The 19,013-nt window shown below is 43.2% G+C and overlaps 1 protein-coding gene across 2 annotated transcripts; it reads right to left on the bottom strand.

Annotated features, from left to right (window-relative positions):
• Positions 1-7,504: 7,504 nt before the first annotated feature.
• Positions 7,505-18,014, bottom strand: LOC137878649 (neuronal pentraxin-2-like). 2 transcript variants are annotated; one of them, XM_068719027.1, is made up of 5 exons: positions 17,092-18,014; positions 15,075-15,321; positions 13,964-14,208; positions 11,013-11,192; positions 7,505-10,443 (listed from the first exon to the last, which is right to left on the bottom strand). In XM_068719027.1, the coding sequence occupies exons 1-5, from the start codon at positions 17,539-17,541 to the stop codon at positions 10,216-10,218; spliced, it is 1,350 nt and encodes a 449-aa protein (XP_068575128.1). In that variant the 5' UTR covers positions 17,542-18,014; the 3' UTR covers positions 7,505-10,215. The 2 variants fall into 2 exon arrangements, with proteins under 2 accessions (XP_068575128.1, XP_068575129.1); XM_068719028.1 differs by having other exon boundaries at positions 15,075-15,318.
• Between the last annotated feature and the right edge of the window lie 999 nt (positions 18,015-19,013).

Raw genomic sequence — 19,013 nt, 5'->3', positions numbered from 1 at the left:
ACTGCAAGGACGGAATAAAAACAATGAAGATAAAGATACAAAAGTCCTCGTACTCATTCACTTTGACCAACACCATGACCCGATGTGCTGTAGAAGACTATTATTTCCTGATTGAGCTGCAACGCTGGAGCTCATTACTTTCACCAAGCAGGATGATATATCTAGCCTTAATCTAGTGAAGTACTGAAGCCAAACAACCGATTCTCATGTACAACGTTGCCTTGTTTGTAAGTAACAGCTTGACCATGAACGCTAAAAATAAAACCTAACAGGCTCTTGCTGTGCAAATCTGTAGTTCAATGGAACAACTGCATGGTGCATTTAGCAGAAAAACAACATATATCCAAGCGCCTTAGTGACACACCAGCCACAGAATATCCATTACACATGAGCCGTCTTCTTCAGCGTCACAGTATTCATGGTACAAATCATCAGTAAACACCAGGCGCTGAGCTTTGACAGGCTCATCGTGATGGGTACAGAAACTGGGATTTGAGTAGCTTTTGGGGTTGCACTGCACCAAATCATTCCCAGGACGTTTCCCAAGTCAAGGCAGACATAAATCTCAGTCTAAAATAAAACTTGAATAGATGATGATGTGCTGGTGCCTGGAGGAGGCTGGAAGAACTTGAGTAAGGAAAAAAAAAAAAAGCTCATATATGAAAATAGATTTTTAAAGGAATAGATTTTAGAGGGTCAAAACTATGTCACTGTGATTTAAAACTTATTTTTGTGGGGAACACAGACAGACAGACACGCAGACAAAATGTAAATTTTGTCATTCCCCAGTTGTAGAAGCATTTTTCTAAACTCATTCTTATTCTACAGTGATAAGAACAAAGGTCTGAAAAGGTATTCTTACGAGGAGAAACTGCTGACTCACTAAACCGCTGAGTCATCTGCTCAGGTATTCTTCAACATTATATTGAGACAAGGCATGTGTGCAATTTCATGTGCAGCTCTCCTACAAAGAGCAAACAGTTACACATTACACGTCACATTTTGTGCCATTTCATTTTCCACTCATGTCCAATAATGTCCTCTTTTAAAGGTGAGATAGACCTTTAATAACTAATCATTCTCAGGGCGGAGAGCCAAGTCTGTGTTGACCTTGTAAAGGGGTGAAATAAATTACGATCGTACCTCCAGTGTTGGAGGTGGAGGAAGTTTTACTGGACTTCTGTATCTCCCAACACAGAATCATGCAGTAAACAGTCACCAGCACACACACACACACACACACACACACACACACACATAAACAGGCCCGAGCATGCGTTGGGTTCGCAGCAGTGTTTGCTCCTGATGATATTGTCGTCAGCAGTGTGTGAAAATTTAATAACACAGTTGATGTCAGGCGCCACATCTGACTGGATGCCGTGTCGGGTAAATCTAAAGTCCCCTGCCATGTACGAGCTCGCCATGCTTCACTGACGCCACAAAACATTTACAAACAGGAAACAGAGCAGCCATGATCCCCGCATCAACAAAAAAGTGGTCGTTTTATCCATCAAGAGGCTGGTTTAGTGGCCGCTGAACATTTCAACAGATCTGCAATCAAAGCGGCTTGCACATGTGACTGTAATCGGTAAATGTCACGGAGAAAATGCACTCATTAGTGATGAATGATATTAAGCAACGCACCAGCGGAGGGGCCGTGTAGCCATGATCGATGCAGCCCTGTTTCTCACCTTCTGTTGACCTGCAGTTGTAGCATCCTTATGGGGCTAATCAGTGTAATCTTTAAAATGCCACACAAATGAACTTGTCCTCCAGGGAAGGAAAACAAGTGAAGAATGTGATGCTGCCCGGAGCCTGGTGCAGGGCATAGATTCACATTTAAAGATGCAAACAGTTACTATTTTGAAACTCACCTCCATGCCCGGTGGCAGTGGGTGTTTATATGAGCATTGATCCCATAATTGTGTTTATGCAGAACTCCTTTTGGAATCCAGACACTTTTTGATTACACCAAAGTCACATCTCAAAGCTACAAAAGCTCGTAATGCTGCACTGAGACTTCTCGCCCACAAATCTTGCCTGAATGAGACAAGAGCTGTCATTTCTTTGCTACAAAGCTCTGCGCTCTGGGACCTTAACTGGGAGTGTTTGAAGGCTCTTCGCACACAAATACACACACATGCATCTGCGCTAATTGCTGTCTCTGTCATCACGATTGTCTTCCCTAAATACTCAAGGTTTGCATCTGGGTTAATTACACCTTCCTAATCCCTCTGAATCTACGCCTCGCCATCTAAATCTGCCTTATGACAGACAAGAGAAGCTTTGTGTAACATGTAATTCATGGAATTATCTTTCCATTAAATGTATTGCATTTTTTTTCCTCTCTGCAAATACAGTACATATGCAGTGTTTGTATTACATATAGGAATATGAGACAGTTTCCACAGCAAGCATCTCTTTGTCGTTTATACGTGAAAATCTTGAATTTGCATTATTGTGCTTGAGTCATGGTCGCTATAAGGACATCAGTCGAGCAGGGATGCAGTTATGTGTCTTGGTGAGGTGTAACCTGTGCTGCTCCCTAAGATTTAGGGAGAGAGTGATCATGCATTTTGTATACAGAGGTCAAAGATATGTTTGTGTGCGTGCCTGTGCATTTTTCTATAGCTGATTAAACATGGATGTGTAACTCACCTTTGAGTGGGTACATATTTACACAGGATTCTAAACGCTCCTCAATAGGCACCGGTTAGCACTTTTGAAGGTGGTGGAAATAATGCAATGTCCTCCAGTCATGCATCATACCATGTGGCTCTAGTTCATAAATCCCACAAGAGGATATGACAGATGTCAGGATTTGTAACACAAATTTAATTTTGGAAAACTGCTGGCTGAAAAAAGAAGGCCTTTTAAGCAACAGATGCACACTTCAAAATTTAAAGCAGAATTACCATCTTAGCTGCGTCATAAAACGGCTTCCAAAACAACTTTTAATGCAAACTTCTTAAGTCCATAAACCACATGTCCGTGCTCATATCCTGCTGGATTACATCCGGAGCTGAGGATGACATAAGTGAGGAAAAGGACGGCTTTCGTTGTCTATTGCCTCATGAAGAATGACTTGTCTAGAACAAGCCTGCTATCAATTATGCAAAATGTACTGCTGTTAATGCGGACAACCTTGAAACTCTTTGGCACAATGAGTCAGTCTAAACTCTTGCCGCGATCAATCATGGCCGCTGTAACTCAGGTGAACGACAGTCTGCTGAGTGTCTGCCCGCCTCTAAATCTCCTCCAACTGTGCGTATCGATAGCATTTCACCGCCTCCCTAACAGAATGTATTACTGCTCGATTATTAAATGGTGTTGTCTGCTATTCATGACGCGTCGTCAACAAGTATTGAATTGTGTAAAATGGAGCAAGGCCGAAACAAAATCAAATTATGCAATTCTTCTCCGTTGATTTAGTGTATTGCCTCATGGACTTGCTGTCTGTGTCCTGTTTTGTGAAAGCATGCCTGTGTGCAGAAAACTCTCATTAGCTGTACATCTGTGTGTGGAACAAAATACAGACTCCCAGCGTTTCTGAAAATCCCAGCGTGACAAACATCTTACAGAGCCGGTGCACAAATCACGGACTAATCCAATCCATCCGATCACTAACGAAGTATGCTGTGTGTAAGCAGCATGAGCGCATACACATTTATATGATAATCCGGCCACTTTTCCTCTGTGAAGCACACGCGAAGACACGACGCATCTGCTGAAGCTTTACCCAGCATCCTCTGAGCCATGTGGAGGCTGCAGGAGGAACATATGGGTTACGTGATGATGCTAACCTTGGCAACAAGGCTGTTGATCTCAGCTGCCTCATGCTCATCATATCATAACCATTCCTCTCACACCACTCTCAGACACACAGATGTTTATTTTTCACGCTCTCTGTTATTCTGCTGATCCAGTGTCTTCCCTCAGTTGCAAAAACCTCAAACATCGAGCTAAAACTATTGATTTTTCTTGAAAGACTAGTCACTGAAACATGCTTGGCCATGTTCCCCCATCTGTCGTGGACCTGTAGCTTCTTATCTGTGAGTAATAGAATTTGTTGCTTGATCCAAAGCAGGATGCATGGGCTTACTTTCAGCCAGTGGAAACAGGAAGTTCATATTCATAAATAGCACGCAGCTCTATAAATAGAGCCTGTGAGGATTTATGTCCACAAATAAAAGGTTTCACGTCCCCAGATCCCTTTCCTGATGAAAGTCACATGATTTACTAATGTCAGCAGAGCGCAGCGGCTCAATCACACCAGCAAGCGTGTGCTCGATATACGGGAGGGAGGGTTCATCTCTTGGGTAGGAAACATTGGCTGGTGGTGACTTCGTTAGCAGCGGTGGAATGATCTAGATAATACACTTATCCACGGCACCTCTGGGGGAAGGCGAGCTGCCGACATCTGATTAGATTCCACAAAGATAAAAGGATCATGAAGAGTCACATGTCTGGTTTAATACTGGGTGACTTTGAGAGTCTATCCCATAAATCAACATCAGACTATAAAGTGATAACTTTCTGTCTCTAATCTCCAGTCAAGAGGCGATGATTTGTTTATCGCCCTTGCGTTCTTTAGGTGAGTTTCATTTTCGCACCTGCTCAACTTAGATCACACTTGTTCTTCATTTTTACACCATGACGATTGAGAAACAACTGATTCTCACAGTTCATATTTCTTTTCTGATGGTCAGAGCATTGAGGAATGTGAATTTAAGAAAGCCCAAACGTTTCCATGTGAATGAATTAAATATTAACCAATGACACATATTTTGAGTATAGCTTAAAGGAGTAGTTCGACACTTTGGGAAACAGGCTTATGTAGTTAGATGAGAAGAATGATACCACTCTCATGTTTGTACTGTGAATATGAAGCTACTCGGTTAGCTTAGCTTAGCACAAAGACTGGAAACAGGGGGAAGCAGCTAGCCTGGCTCCGTCCGCATATCAAAATCAAACAAGCTCCCTTACTAACAAGATGTAACTCGTTTGTTGTTTACTGGAATCTTGTCATCAAAATGTGGTTGCCAGGCAACCAACAGAGGTTCCAAGAAGTTACTGTGGGCAGCCAAGATACAGTTAAACCACAATGTGTCGACATATATTGTGTGAGTTTCCGCACCTTTGGACAAAGCCAAGCTAGCTGTTTCCCCCGGTGTCCAGTCTTTGTGCTAAGCTACGCTCACCTGCTACTGGTTGTAGCTCCATGCGTGTAGAAAGGAAAGTGGTATTGATCTTCTCACCTAAATCTCGGCAAGAACGCAAATAAGCATTTTTCCCAAAATGAAGGATACTGAAGGATCGTTAATGACCTTGAAACTGAGCACAATCTTGCAGGTTCACACATTTCCCAGTAAATAGTTCACACAAGAAAAGAACAACAGACGCAAGCCGTTTTGCACTCAACCTCTTTATTTGTTGCAGTGGAACACACAGGTTTTTGGATAAAACAACAGAGCACATTCAGTGATGCACAATGAGAGATTTGTAGCTGCAGAGCGTCTCTGCTTATTGAAAGACAGAGAGAAGAGGACTGTGTTGAATTTGCAGTCCACACAGGTGCTCAAGAGATTGTGGGAGAGATCTATGCTCTCATCCTTGCAGACAGCCCATCTTTCCGATTCATTATTAAAGTTTTTTAAGCAGAAATCCCCAGATATTGTAATAAATGTAAATTATCTTGATTTGAACAAATACATTATATCATCCTCTGAAATAGAGAACACAGTGTGGCAGTGAAGCTTTGTAATCTGATATCTTCTGCTATACTTGAAGTTACTGTGTATTGCCAAATGGAATAAAGATGAATGATATCTTCATCTAGCATCAACAGGCTCTTTGATCTTCAGAGAGGTGGTATTGCAAACTGTCATCCAGCAGCTGTTTCCTTTTCTTTGCTGATTAATTTGTTCATCCCTCCCTCATGTCATCTCTGCCTTCACTCTTTTTATTCTCAGTCCCTTAAAACAGCATTTAAGTTTCTCTCCTCAGCCTCTTGAGCATAAATATGTAAAACGTTAGGTAGAGCAGGGATGTTGAACCTCCTCTCCTGGAGAAAAAATGTGTGCTGTCTGTCCCCCTAAAATGGGTGAATGATACTCTACTGATAATAATAAACAATGCATATTTAGAGAACATATTGTGAATCGGAAAGATGGGCTGTGTCTGATTTAAAAATGGCTGCCACACAGAATCAAAGATGGAAACAGAATTTAACGTTTTTGATGCATAATTTTTATAAAGGCAGTGATACAGACTGAAGGGGGTTTGTGGGTCTCACTAATAGTCTGTGACATCCAAGAAAACATCAGTTTTCAAATGCCTCGGAGAGCTTCGTCTTCTGCACGGGCTTTTCTTCCATCAGGCTTTAATTACTAAGCCAAAGTCTCGATCCTGAAACTTGTTTTTCTCACAGTTTTTTAACTGCGCTCCGTCTTTGGGGCTCCATGGGGACTCCGTGTGCGAGAGAGAGGGTGCTAGGAGCAGAATGGCACTTCACTTCTGCCCCTCTCCCCACACAACCATCTCCTCCACCCCCTATAGATCAGCACATGTATCCAATGGCAATCAAACTGTGATTCGATTTTAATTATGGGATCCTCGCACACTTTAACACAACCTGGGGCGATGTTGGAAAAGCCAGATTATCTCAAGGACAAGGGAGAGACGAGCGTATGTACGTGAAAGAAAGCTTTAATAAAATCGTGCCAAATAATTATTCACTGTCGCTCTTTCCAGTCATGTGTAATGAAGGAACGGACAAGCTGGCAACGCCACTGAATTGGTAATTTGTTTTTAGTGATGTACTGTTATCATTACATCTGCAGCAGCTGCTGAGATAATTTCTTCACGAAAACCCTCCAGGATTTCCCAAACAAACTCCACCGTAGTGGGAGAAAAACTCAATCACTTGAACAAATCTACTCCTGCCAATTTACCAACAAAGTGTTGCTTTCAGTCACACATACGCTGACACGCACTGTTCATCCTGGTGAATCATACCACCGTCATATAGACAGATGATATCTGTAACACTCAAAGATGATGCTTTTCGGCTCAATTCCCCGCTCACTTAGGTTTCATTAGTTCCATGCAACACCTTCTGAAAGGTAATTTGTCTCATGCACAATATTCAAATGATGGGGAATAGCTGTTTCTTAGCAGGAGGCGTGATCCGTCAGCCACAATCGGTTTGTCATCAACCCCTGCACATATTTTTCGCCGGGTGTCACGGTAAGACACGGACCCTCCTCTTCCTCCAACACACACGCCTCCTCTTCTTCTGCATTGACAGCATGATGGACAAATTAAACTGGGACTCAAACTCATTTTCGTGTATCCGAGCATAGTAAAGATTAGATGAGGAACCACATAGTGTTTTACAAATCAACCCACTAATTGTATCTTCAGCAATCTTTTGTTCTCCAGACTTCTGAGGACAATCTGCCATATTTTTTCACACAAACAAATGTTTCTATCATTTATTTAAACACAAGTTGATATGTATTCTTTAATAATTAATTTGTGCTTAAGAGAGCATCATGATGTGCAGTGAATGTTACAGCAGCAATGCGATGAAAATTAGGAGTACAGAATATGCCAAAAGAAACAACAACAACAAAACACATATTTCACAATTCTGGTTGTCTATTGGAGGCCTCAGATTGTTGTTAAAAAAAACAGGCCCCCCTGGTGCGTCACCACCAACACACTGGCAGCAGCATCAACACAAAGCGTTGAGGAGAATGAAGAAGGCTCACAGTGTCCTACATTGTAGCATCGCCCATAATCCACATGGGCAGATTATTTCATTTCCACCTGGACGTCTGCCAGTCCAGAGGATTTGTCCACTGCTGACAACATGACATTGCCCAGATGAGAGGACGTATCCTTGCATGTGTATTATGGCTAGTCATACAAATGATATGGCTATACCAACCAGACACACACCCACATGTCTGTGCGGCCGGAAATGTAAAAAATGGTGACTTTTGTTCGACAGTTTCCTTATTAAGAAACATAAATCACAAACGCTGCATGAGCGTGGCAAGGTTACATTCAACTCTGACCTCATCACTAATGCAGTGCAATGATATTTTTTAAGCAAACATGCTTCAGCTGCTCATCAGCTATTCTGTCGCATTTTTGAGTCGCTGCTTTAATCGCCACACCTGGAATTTGTTCACTCTTTTATTGGGTGCAAAAGGACATTCAACCAGACATCAGAAAGGTGCAGAACTTGAATGGATGCTGCACATGAAGGTGACTTTAAATCAATGATACAGCAAATACATTTGTCTTTTTCTTATGTCCCTCTGCTGAGCTGCTACTGAGCTTTAAAAGCTGAAAAAGAAAGTTTGAACAAGCAAAAGCACATATGGTTTTTACAAAAAGGCCATTCACCATATATAAACAAAGCATTTCTATAAGTACTTCTGCATTTTTTTTTGGTACTTTTTCTGACATATTGTGCTGCTAATGGACAAAAATCATGAGCAGAAAAAGCTAAAAAATACACTTTCTACTAGATAGCCGTCTCTTGATTTTACATTGAAACATTGTTAACAAAGACACTCAAAAGAGGAACAATCACATTGTGTTGGTGACATATCCAACCAGTGCACCCTCCCTTTTACAACATTCTGTGCTGTCCAGTAACCGACTCCCTCATATTGTTTTTTACTTTATATTAAACTGCATTTTTTTTCTAAGGTGTATAGAAGCTGTTTAATGGCTTGTGTGCTAGTGTCTACTCAGTGAAGAAATTCCACAAGGAAGAAAAAAAGAAACTCTGGCGGTGATGGCGATGTTTATGCCTTTGTTGCCTCTTTTACATTGTCTCCTTATGGGGCTCCAGACCCAGGCTCAATAACATTTTACTGACAAACAGCATTGAAACGAATGTCCACCACAACATTAAGGACAAACAAAAATCAAGCTGCAAAAAGCATCCGTTTTATTCACTAAGCTGCGTCAAAATCCATTGATTTCCTACATTCTTTTTAAAAATAAATAAATCTATCCATAAATATCCATGGAACAAAATTAGTGTTCTTGTTCAGTGAGAGCCGATTAAGAGTTCTGCTCTCGTTTGACATCTGCATCACTAGATTTGATCTGTCTATCTTTATGGCGCACTTAGCTCCGCACTGTTCCCCACCACACTCATTCATGAACTAAATTACTACCCAGATGAGGAATTAAGGATTGTCCTTGAGGGTCAAGCCCAGTCCCTGCCCTCACTGGGCACTCGGCAGGGCTCCACAACTCTGTCGATACGCCGGTCCTGGGCAGCCGTCCGACATCGCTATTGACCTGAGCAGAGCCAGTCCATCCATAAAGCTGTTTGGGATATGGCAGCTGCTCAAGGGGCAGAGAGGTATTAAGCATAGATTTACAAGAATGAAAATGTCCTCCCTCCCTCATAATCTCTGGTCTTTTTTACACGCAAGACAAGCCATACACCCATGAACATACACACACACACACACAGACACACACACACACTTACGTAATGCTGTCAGCACGCTGCATTGGCTTGTTTTGGACGCTACACACACACTGTATATTGACAGAAAGCATGCACTGTCACTTCTGAACTGACGTCCATTCACTGCTTGGGCTCATGCATACAATTTAGACATTTTGTCATTTTTCAAAACAGTTTTCAACAGCGAAAGGTTCTTCTTGTCCACTTTGAACTCATGAGCGTCCACCTTATTTCCCTATGTTTTCTGGTTTCTCTTCAAACAGGCAGTAAGCTCACAGCTCGCAGCATGTAGTCATCTACAATGTAACTCAGGAATACTGTTCCACAGCACATCAAAGCCTGTTTGAGCTCACATTCACTACAAATACAGTGCAGCATTGTCAGTATAAGGAATGCAACCAAAAAGAGCTGTTTTCAAAGAGGAGTCAAATGAAAGCTGATCTACTGGAGAGAAAGCGCAGAATGACAGTCAGTCATATCATTACAGTAGACTGATGCAACAGCATATCTTCTTCAGATGACCACACTAATTTGAAGTCTCCTGCAATGTCTTCAGGGTTCAAATTCAATGGACTGAGTCATACCATATAAATATGTAAAAGTGTTGCACTGGTACCCTTTTCTTTGGGATTTGACTGAAGCAACAAACAGTCAGATTACTTGGCCTCTCAATCCCCGTGGCGATGCTGAATTCCCTCACATCAAATCCTTTAGGAATCAAAAGCACGATCTTCACAGATCTCCAGGGCAGCTTTACTCGCACCACCAAACACTTCCACGTTAGCGTCAATCCACGGAACCACGTTGCCTGGCATGTAGGCAGAGCAGTTGGCCAGACCCACGATGTCCACGGGCCGCAGCACTCGGTCCCACATGTTGAACTGGCTCAGCTCGCCCACGAAGGCCTGCGTGGCGTCAAAGCGGCCTCCGACTATGTCCTTCAAGGAGTAGCAGGAGATGAAAGTTTGTGAGTTCACTTCTGAAGGAAATGTAATCAAACTTTAATTAAAATGCATCAATTCTGTTTGATTTCCATCAAACTGCCAAACAACTCAAATATTACAAATATTTTTCAGTGTGCTGCCACTTATATACGTGTTGTGCGTATACGTGAACATGCAGCAATCTCACCTTGTGTGAATGACAGAAAACATCCACTCTAATGCAATGTGACTTAATGTCTCTCTGAGGACATCATTAATACGTCACTGTACATTTCTTTAGTATAGACACGGGGCTGTCATGAGGTTAACCACTAGAATAACCCACTAGCGCAGCTCCAAAGGGCGTAAAGGTGCCCTTTAGAAGTAGATGAATGAGGTAATACTGAAAGGGCCATGATAGCGTGAGAAGAGCCTCCCTGCCTTCTCTCCCCTGCTCCCTGCCTCTGGCATTGAACTCAGGGGAGAATACACCCAGGGATCTTACTGACAGAAGGAAACACACACACACTCATGCATGCGAGCACACCTGTTCTTTACCAGCTAAGCTTCTTTAGTGCCCTTACCTGCTCCTGGCCCAGGATGATCACCCCTCCAGGTTTAATTGGGTGCCAGGGGGCCAGGTTGTCCCCGGTGCCCAGACGCTCGCCATCCTGGTAAGCCTCCCAAAAACCGTCTCTGGTCGTCCAGGTGATGCATATGTGGTGCCAGCGTCCGTCGCTCACTGACAGAGGGAGCTGGGCCACCTGGTCAGGAGTTCCCAGGAGCAAGGAGCAGGGAGGGGGAGCACAAGGGGGCAAGAGGAGTCAAGAGAGATTTCAGATTAATTGCGGCACGCTAGAAACAAGGACAGCAATTAGAAGGGTTAGCGCTTCAAAGAGACAGCCCTCTGCGGAGAATTCTCCAGATGAGCCGGTGCGACATATAAAATTTAGATTACCCAGGTGACATCAAGGGATAGAACATCCTTCAAAGCAGTTGGGTTGCTAACAGCAAAACAGTGTCCTCTTATGCTTTTGCGCTTTGTTCAGAGATCAAAGAAAAACAACTGGTTATTTTACCAACCAATGACATCATAGTCCTCTGAGGATACAGAACAACACATGAGATTATGAGTGTGTAACTCATTAGCCTTTTCCATATGAGCCTACAGAATTACTTCACACTTGAGTCTTGTTGCAGTCACACATAAACCTGAAAAGATGGGAAGAGTCACTGGAAATAAAATCCAAGCCACTTGCAGCTACAGAGGGAATTGTTCTGGTTAAGGATGCCGGGTGGCATCTTAACACCACTGGGACTACAGGAACACAGTATTATTATACAGTCTGTCTGAGTTGGAAGAGTCTCACTGACTGTTAAAGATTTAGACATTTTAAAATGAAAAATAAATTTATCTTAAGTATTCCGCACTACTTAAAATATGAGAGCAGTGATGTTTTGTACAGAAGGATTTTAATATTAAAACACCACATCATATCCGCAGAGCATACACTATGAATACATGACTCACCCTTCTTCATCCAAGAGGGTACAAAACTCTATAATAGGTACACGTTTACAGTTAATGAAATAGTAGAATGGCCCTTTTAGAATTACACTTTTTTAGACCTGACACCTAAACTGATATCTGAAAGTAATGCAAGTGTTAGCAGGTATGGCTATGCTTCTCCTGCTGTAAAATGTCAAAATGTCTGCTGTGAAAAAGGCCCATTGTGTATTTTACTTCTCGTTCAAAGGACAGTCTTTTAGCTCCAAAAGGCTGTAGATAAGGTTCTGCAGATAAAATGTTTTAAGAAGGTCATACACTTATCTACTTCCTACCAACAATCTATAAGTTGTTGTTAGAAATCAGCTCACATGCACGGTGTCGAAGAAGAACAAGTGCACCATATTTTGAGTGGTATCAGCACAATTCTGTAATAATCCACAATAAACTGAACAGAACTGCTTCAAGATTTTCTCAAATTTTGGAAAATTGTCTTCCAGATCACACCAGATTCATAAGCATCAGATTACACGTGCTCACTTGCCAAACAAACTCGTGTTTAATGTTGTACAAGACCAGTTGAATTCATTACAGATTAAACTCCTGGCAGCTGGATTTGATTGGAAAATAAAGATACCATAAGCATGTTTTACATGATTTGACCTTTGGAGAAGAAAAAAAAAAGAGATATCGACAAAGTTCCTGATCAAAGAGACTTACCATCCTGATGAAGATGCTACTTTATAACAATAAAGATTCCCTCTCTGCATAGCCACCCACAAATACAAAATACAACGTTGCACTTTTTCATAGTCAAGGCAGTTTTCTGCTTCCCTCTCAGTATGCAGCCAAATGAACGGCATAACAAAATGTGCCCCAGTGGACCCTGTTATCACTGCGAACAAGTTCAACACATGGATGTGCTGCTGCACATACGGCATTCATATTCACAAGTCTTGCCTCACTCTCCTCCACATCGCTCTCTTTTGCACCGATGCTTTCTCTCTCTGTTACATTATAACTTCCTTTTCCCTTGCATCGTCTGATCTTTCGCTCTTTCCCCTCTCTCTCCTCGGCACCCTGTCGCCTCCAAAGCTCTGCAGCTTTTCTATTTCCTCCCATCTTTCCCTCTTTTCCCTTTTGCTCTCATCCCTTTCTCCCACCATCTTTCTCTCATCTGTCTGACTTGAACACATGTATAATGCATGGTGAAGGGAAAGCTGTGAGAAGACCTGCCTGTGCCAATAACAGGCAACGTAAACAACACAGAGAAAGGGAGACGGGGGGGGAGACGGGGGGGGGGGGGGGGGGGGGGGGGGGGTCTCTCCAGTGCACGAGCATTTTACAAAAAAATCCCCCAAATCCAACATTACACTGCTGCAGAAGTGACTGTGACAACAGAAAAACCTTATTATTACAGCGTCAACTTAACAATTACAGTTATTTTCTTTTTAAGGCTAAATGCCGTAAAATATTCATGCTCCTAACACTTTTTTTTTTCCTGTTGCGTTACAGTAATTGAAATCCTGTTCGTTGACTGAAACCTCACAGTATGTGACCGTGTAGCAACAGTATTTTCTGCAGAGAGCAAAAACGACGAGGCCTTCAAATGAGCACACACGGCAGCACAAGTTCTCTAATGAATTACTGTTATTCTTGTGTGTGTGTGTGTGTGTGTGTGTGTGTGTGTGTGGAATGTCGGTCAATGATATGAGATGTTTATAAGGTACTAAATTAAATATTCAGAGCTGATGGTCAACGAGTGTCCTCATATCATAATTGTGCTCACATGTAGATATCTTAGCTAGAACAACCTGAACATATTCATGAATTCTTTGCATTTAATTAGCGTCACTGCTGATCCACTTTTACGAGCATCATTACAGCCAGCAGCACTGCCAGGCGAGCATGAATGATTCTGAGCTTCCCTCAGAAAATCAGGGCAGAGGGAAAGAATCAGAGTTGCTCTCCTCTCCATCAACAAATAATTAAAGAACAGTGTGCACCAGTTTTCCATTGTGGACCTACCTTATCATTAACCAGTAGCTCAATGGGGTTGTTCCCCCATTCGATGAGGACTATCTCGTTGGCCTGGCCTGGCACGCCATAAGAGAACGGGGTTCCTATGCCGGGACTGGCGCTGGACTTGAGCCACATACACACGGTGAAGGCGTACATCTCTGGGAGGCTCTTCTTGATGCGTCCATACAAGTAGTTAGTGCGAAGCGAGAGGGACACTTTGAAATCCTCGGGCGATTTGAAGGCATTACTACCTGTTGATGGAGAATAATTACATATGGTTATATGGTTAAAGCAATGAAGTAAGTCTTCTTCCGATGTGGATGCTATAAACATGGTCCGCTGCCACTCATTCATAATGTTCTCCCACAAGCTCAAGCTCAAACTTCTCAGGATCACGGGGTGCTGCACCCTGATACTCGTTATTGTAAGCCCAGAGCAGGGAGACAACAAGATCATGTTACAAATTCAGTGAAGGGCGATCATCAGTGGAAAAACCTCCACATTTCCAGATGTCAAAACAACACCACAAAGCCTCAAACGTCACTGTAGAATTGATTCAACACCTCTTGCATCGTCTTGACGTAAATTGAATTTAATGAGGCTCACAAAGGTAGTATTTATTGTGGGGCTGTTGTATTGAGTCATTATATTCTACAGGTGGGTGTACTGTTGTGGCCACATCCTTTAAATGTGAGCAATTTACTTTGGTTAAAACTTGTACCCTCAAACAGAACCTGACTCAATCGACTAAGTCTCGGGGGACATGGGTCTCACAGGAGTTGTCCAGTGGTGACATAATCTTCTAAAATAATTTTCCTCTTGGCAAATATATTCTGTTATTCCTACGTCTACCATCAAAGTGATACCCTGGAGTGTGGACATCTCTCCAATAGTTCTTAAACTAATTAAACATTCAGTGTTGCTTTCCAAGCCTTATTTTGCAAGACCAGGAGCTGCTCCGAGAATGGCTCTGAGAAAAAGACTTGTGTTCTGAGGTTTTTACTTGCATCATCAGGAATTTGCATAGGGATTGACTAATTAGAGCTAAATCTGGCAAACAAAGAAAGTCTGGCATTAAATCTGGCCAACATTTCGCAGCACCCATTGTATCACTTACTTTTCTCAAGCTCCGTGATCCTTTCCAGGAGGGAATTGAGGGCGCTCTCGGTGCGTTGGCGGTGGGCCGCTGTTTCGTTGTAGAGCTGGCTCTTCTCCTCCTCCAGATCGGCCACCTTCCGGAGGAGCTGGCTCTCCAGCGCCCCAAGACGCTGCCGCAGCAGCTCTCGCAGCTCTGGTGGCAGAGGAGTCAGAGCCGAGACCCCTCCGGTTGACACGTTTGTGCTGGGGAGACGCAAACTCTGCTGCTGGGAGGCCGAGTGGGAAAGATTGCATGGATGGATGGTGGAATGGAATGGCGGATGGATGGATGGATGGATGGATGGATGGTGGAATGGGGGCAGAAGGGAATGACACATACGAACAATGACACAGACATTTAATCCAGTTAATCTTGTGCACTCAAACAAGCATTCAGTCTGCATAAAGACCTAGATTTCCAGTAGAGGACTGATTGCATCTACCCTTTAGGCCTGATATCCTTTTAGCACCATTGTTTTTGATACAGCAATATCAAAATGAAGACAGTTTGTCCCTGCGGCAGACTTTGATTGGTGACCTGCCAAACACCCATGACTGGGCAGGGTATTAAAGGTAGGCACCACGAGTGACGTCGCCCTGAGTTCACACCAGGCGTGATCGCAGATGTTTTTTTGAAAAAAAGGGGGGCGGACAAAAACAGCACAGTTCCACGCTCATAGGTGGTGCTTTCACCGTGCAGCAAAATGCCCTCAGATGTTCATTTCTAAAGCGTGTGTTGATGTTGTCCTGCGGTCTGGGAATCACACACTTTGTGACCCATTCACGGAGTTTGATTAATCTTTCATGACACAATGGAGCCATCTGAACAGCTCAAATGAGTGATTCCCTGGTAATCTGGTGCAAACGCAAAGGTCCTGAAAGCAATTGTTGAGATATGTAGATGGATTCGATTAGTTAGAGAGGTCCTGCTCAAGGGACCCATACACTATCAGCCAGTCTTACAATCATTATGTTCAGCAGGGGCAGATCAATAGGTATATGATTGAAATGCAATATAATATGTATCCTCACAGCTGCAGTATATCCTTGATTTGATCGGGGTATTTAAGTGTCCAATCAAGGAGAGAGGGAGACGGGGACGGGACTAGAGAGATGGATGAATCGGCAATGCAGCATACTGTACACAGAAACAACCTTGAATTGAAATAATTAGAGTTGTGATTGTTTATGCTATCAGGGATGTCAGATGGTGAAAAATGCACTACACTATCATTATGACATAAGGGATAAAGCCAGGGCTTACACTGGCCTTCTGCTGTATGTAAAGCACTTCACTATAGGTGACCTCAATATCAGTTGTGATCTCCGAGCCTTGTTGAATGAATGCACACAGCAGGTCTCCTGAGGCTGGTTGAGATAAAGCTCTGCAGGGCAACGGGAATGTATGAACGACTAAACCATTGAGCACTTGATGCAGGTGAAATCTGCGGGAATTAATTCCATCAGCTGCTATGATTAATTAGGCACATGACTGCAAATAAAACATTTTGTGGAACACACACACACACACACACACACACACACACACACACACACACACACAGCAGTCATCCATTATTCAAGGTTGCGTTCGCAAATCCCTGCACCACATGCGTGATTACACCTTTGACACGTTTTTTTGTTTCATTCCTTATTGACGACTCTTATCCTGCGGGTTTCGCCATCAGAGTTATCTTTTAATGATAAAAACGCATTGATGTGACATGCCTATTACGTGACCCTTTGATCTCCCGATCCCCCTGAGAGGACTCCTGAAGCACAGAGTAGGCCTATTATCAGACGTGTGTGCGTCAGTAATATTTTTCGTGAAAGGGCTAAAAGATATTGCAAAAAAAATATGCATGAACATATGTATAATGCAGTCGGCTTTGTTGGTGGCTATTAATAGAAGTAATTAATAGGTTTCGGGGGGGGGGGGGGGGGGGGGGTCTTTTCGGGCTCGTTTACGCAGGAGCTGCATTTTTGTGCCATCTTACCTCCAAGTTCTCCAGCCGACCCTTGAGACTCTGCATGGTCTTGCCCAGCTGGTCTATGGTATCGCCGGGGTCCCGGGGCAGGTCCCCCATGGTGTTCTTGCCGTATTCCTTCCGTCTGGAGCCCTGACCTCGGGACTTGCCCTGCGGCGACTCGTCGGCTGCCGCCTCGCAGCGCACCAGCTTGGAGTTGAGCTCCTTGATGGTTCCCTGCTGGCTCACGATGGTCTCCTTCTGCTGCAGGATGGTCTCCCGGAGCTGGATGATCGTGTTCCGCAGCTCGTCCTCCACGGGGCTGCTGCTCTGGACACGGTTCCCCGTGGGACCGTAGCCGCAGCCCGGCTCTGCGCCCGGGGGAATGGCGTTACAAACGAAGCGGCTACCTGTAGCATCCTGGCTTCGCACCGTGCGTCCACTGACCAGGTACAAAAGTCCAACTACTAGAACCAGCATCCCGACTGGGTACGCAAATTCCACTTATTAAAGGAAAACAAAGGCTCCGGAATTACCGACTGAGGCTCTGAAGTCTCCCGCAAAATAATAAACTTATTACAACAACAACTCGTTAGATCAAGTGGTTGCGGGCATTTTTCTAGACTTCCACAGAGTGATACAAAAAATGACCGAACTTAGTTTATAGTGAAACCATGGAAACAAACAAATCAAAATCCGCAGTGAAAAATCGTAAAATCATACATCCACGAACCACATGGTCGCTCCTGAAAAAAAAAAATACACCAACAAATCTCAATTCTTACTTTCAGTAGATGGAAAGTCGGAACCAGGATTTGATAGCTCCGTTTACAGGGGGAAAAAAAAAAGTTCTACTGATTTGTAAAATCCACAGAGGGTTGCAGGGAAGTCAGTGCCTCTCCGGTCGGTTGGATTGTCAGTGAGTGGAGCTGAAAAGACAGCGACGCTGCTCAACCAGATTATTAAAGGGAGGTGCGCACTGGCGCTTCCGCTCATCATCTGTGCGCTCCGGTTATTCAGCTCCAGCATACAGTAGCTGCGTCATCCCTGAATCCCAAGTCATGCCACGGGTCGGTCTCATTTCCTCTTTATGACCTGTTTAAATGCGCTGATGCTTTAAGATGTCAAACAAAAACACATTGAGAGTTCAGGTTTTCAGTGGGTTTGTATATGTATGATAGGATGGACTAGTAAGGACTGTACAGGCTCTGTGTAGCTTTTATGATGTGATTGTAGCACCAAACAACCGTGATAGGATAAAAACAGACAATAGTATGATACTGGGAGTGTGATTGATAACTTCACATCTGTCTGGATCCTGTATCGGGGGATTGTTGCACTCTCTATGCCCCTCAGGGTCTGCATTTGTTTGAGTGAAAATGTTTCTTCCAAGAGGGAACACTTGGTCTAAGGTCAAACTTTAAGGATTAGTAAATCCAATTGAAATCCACAGTTCAAATAAGGAGTCTGATGACTGAATTACATTCAAACCAGCTCCCCATTGCCTTCTCTCATTCTTGTGCATACAAAAATGACTTTCATTCTCTACGCAGCCTGCTTTGTGACATTAATGAAACCGAACACTTGACTTAAACTTAAACACACACTCTTGCTTTGAAAATATGATGGTCGATGCTAAATAGGACCAAGGCCATGCATGAGTACAGTCACAGGTTGGCTCTAGATTGCTGTTAACATTCCGTGCAGATAAAGAATACAAAGCATAAAAGAATGACTTATAAGTCGCTGCAGTAATTCTTATTATTTGTTTATTGCTGATAATAAAGCCAGTAACTAAAATCTTGTTCATGTTTAATTGTGGTGTGTGTTTGTGGTGAGTAAAATACTTGTGACCTGGGCCAAATAGAACTAAAAATAATCCTTGGTGTTCGCTTTAATCTGGCTGGTGGGAGTTTATCCTATAACCATTAGATAACACTTTCACAGGAACA

The sequence above is a fragment of the Cebidichthys violaceus genome, unplaced genomic scaffold (assembly GCF_023349555.1).
Source record: "Cebidichthys violaceus isolate CVI_PGR_0920_01 unplaced genomic scaffold, fCebVio1.0.p SCAF_23, whole genome shotgun sequence".
NCBI lineage: Eukaryota > Metazoa > Chordata > Actinopteri > Perciformes > Stichaeidae > Cebidichthys > Cebidichthys violaceus.
The sequence above is the reverse complement of the archived record's forward strand: the minus strand, read 5'-3'. Positions and strand labels throughout refer to the sequence as shown.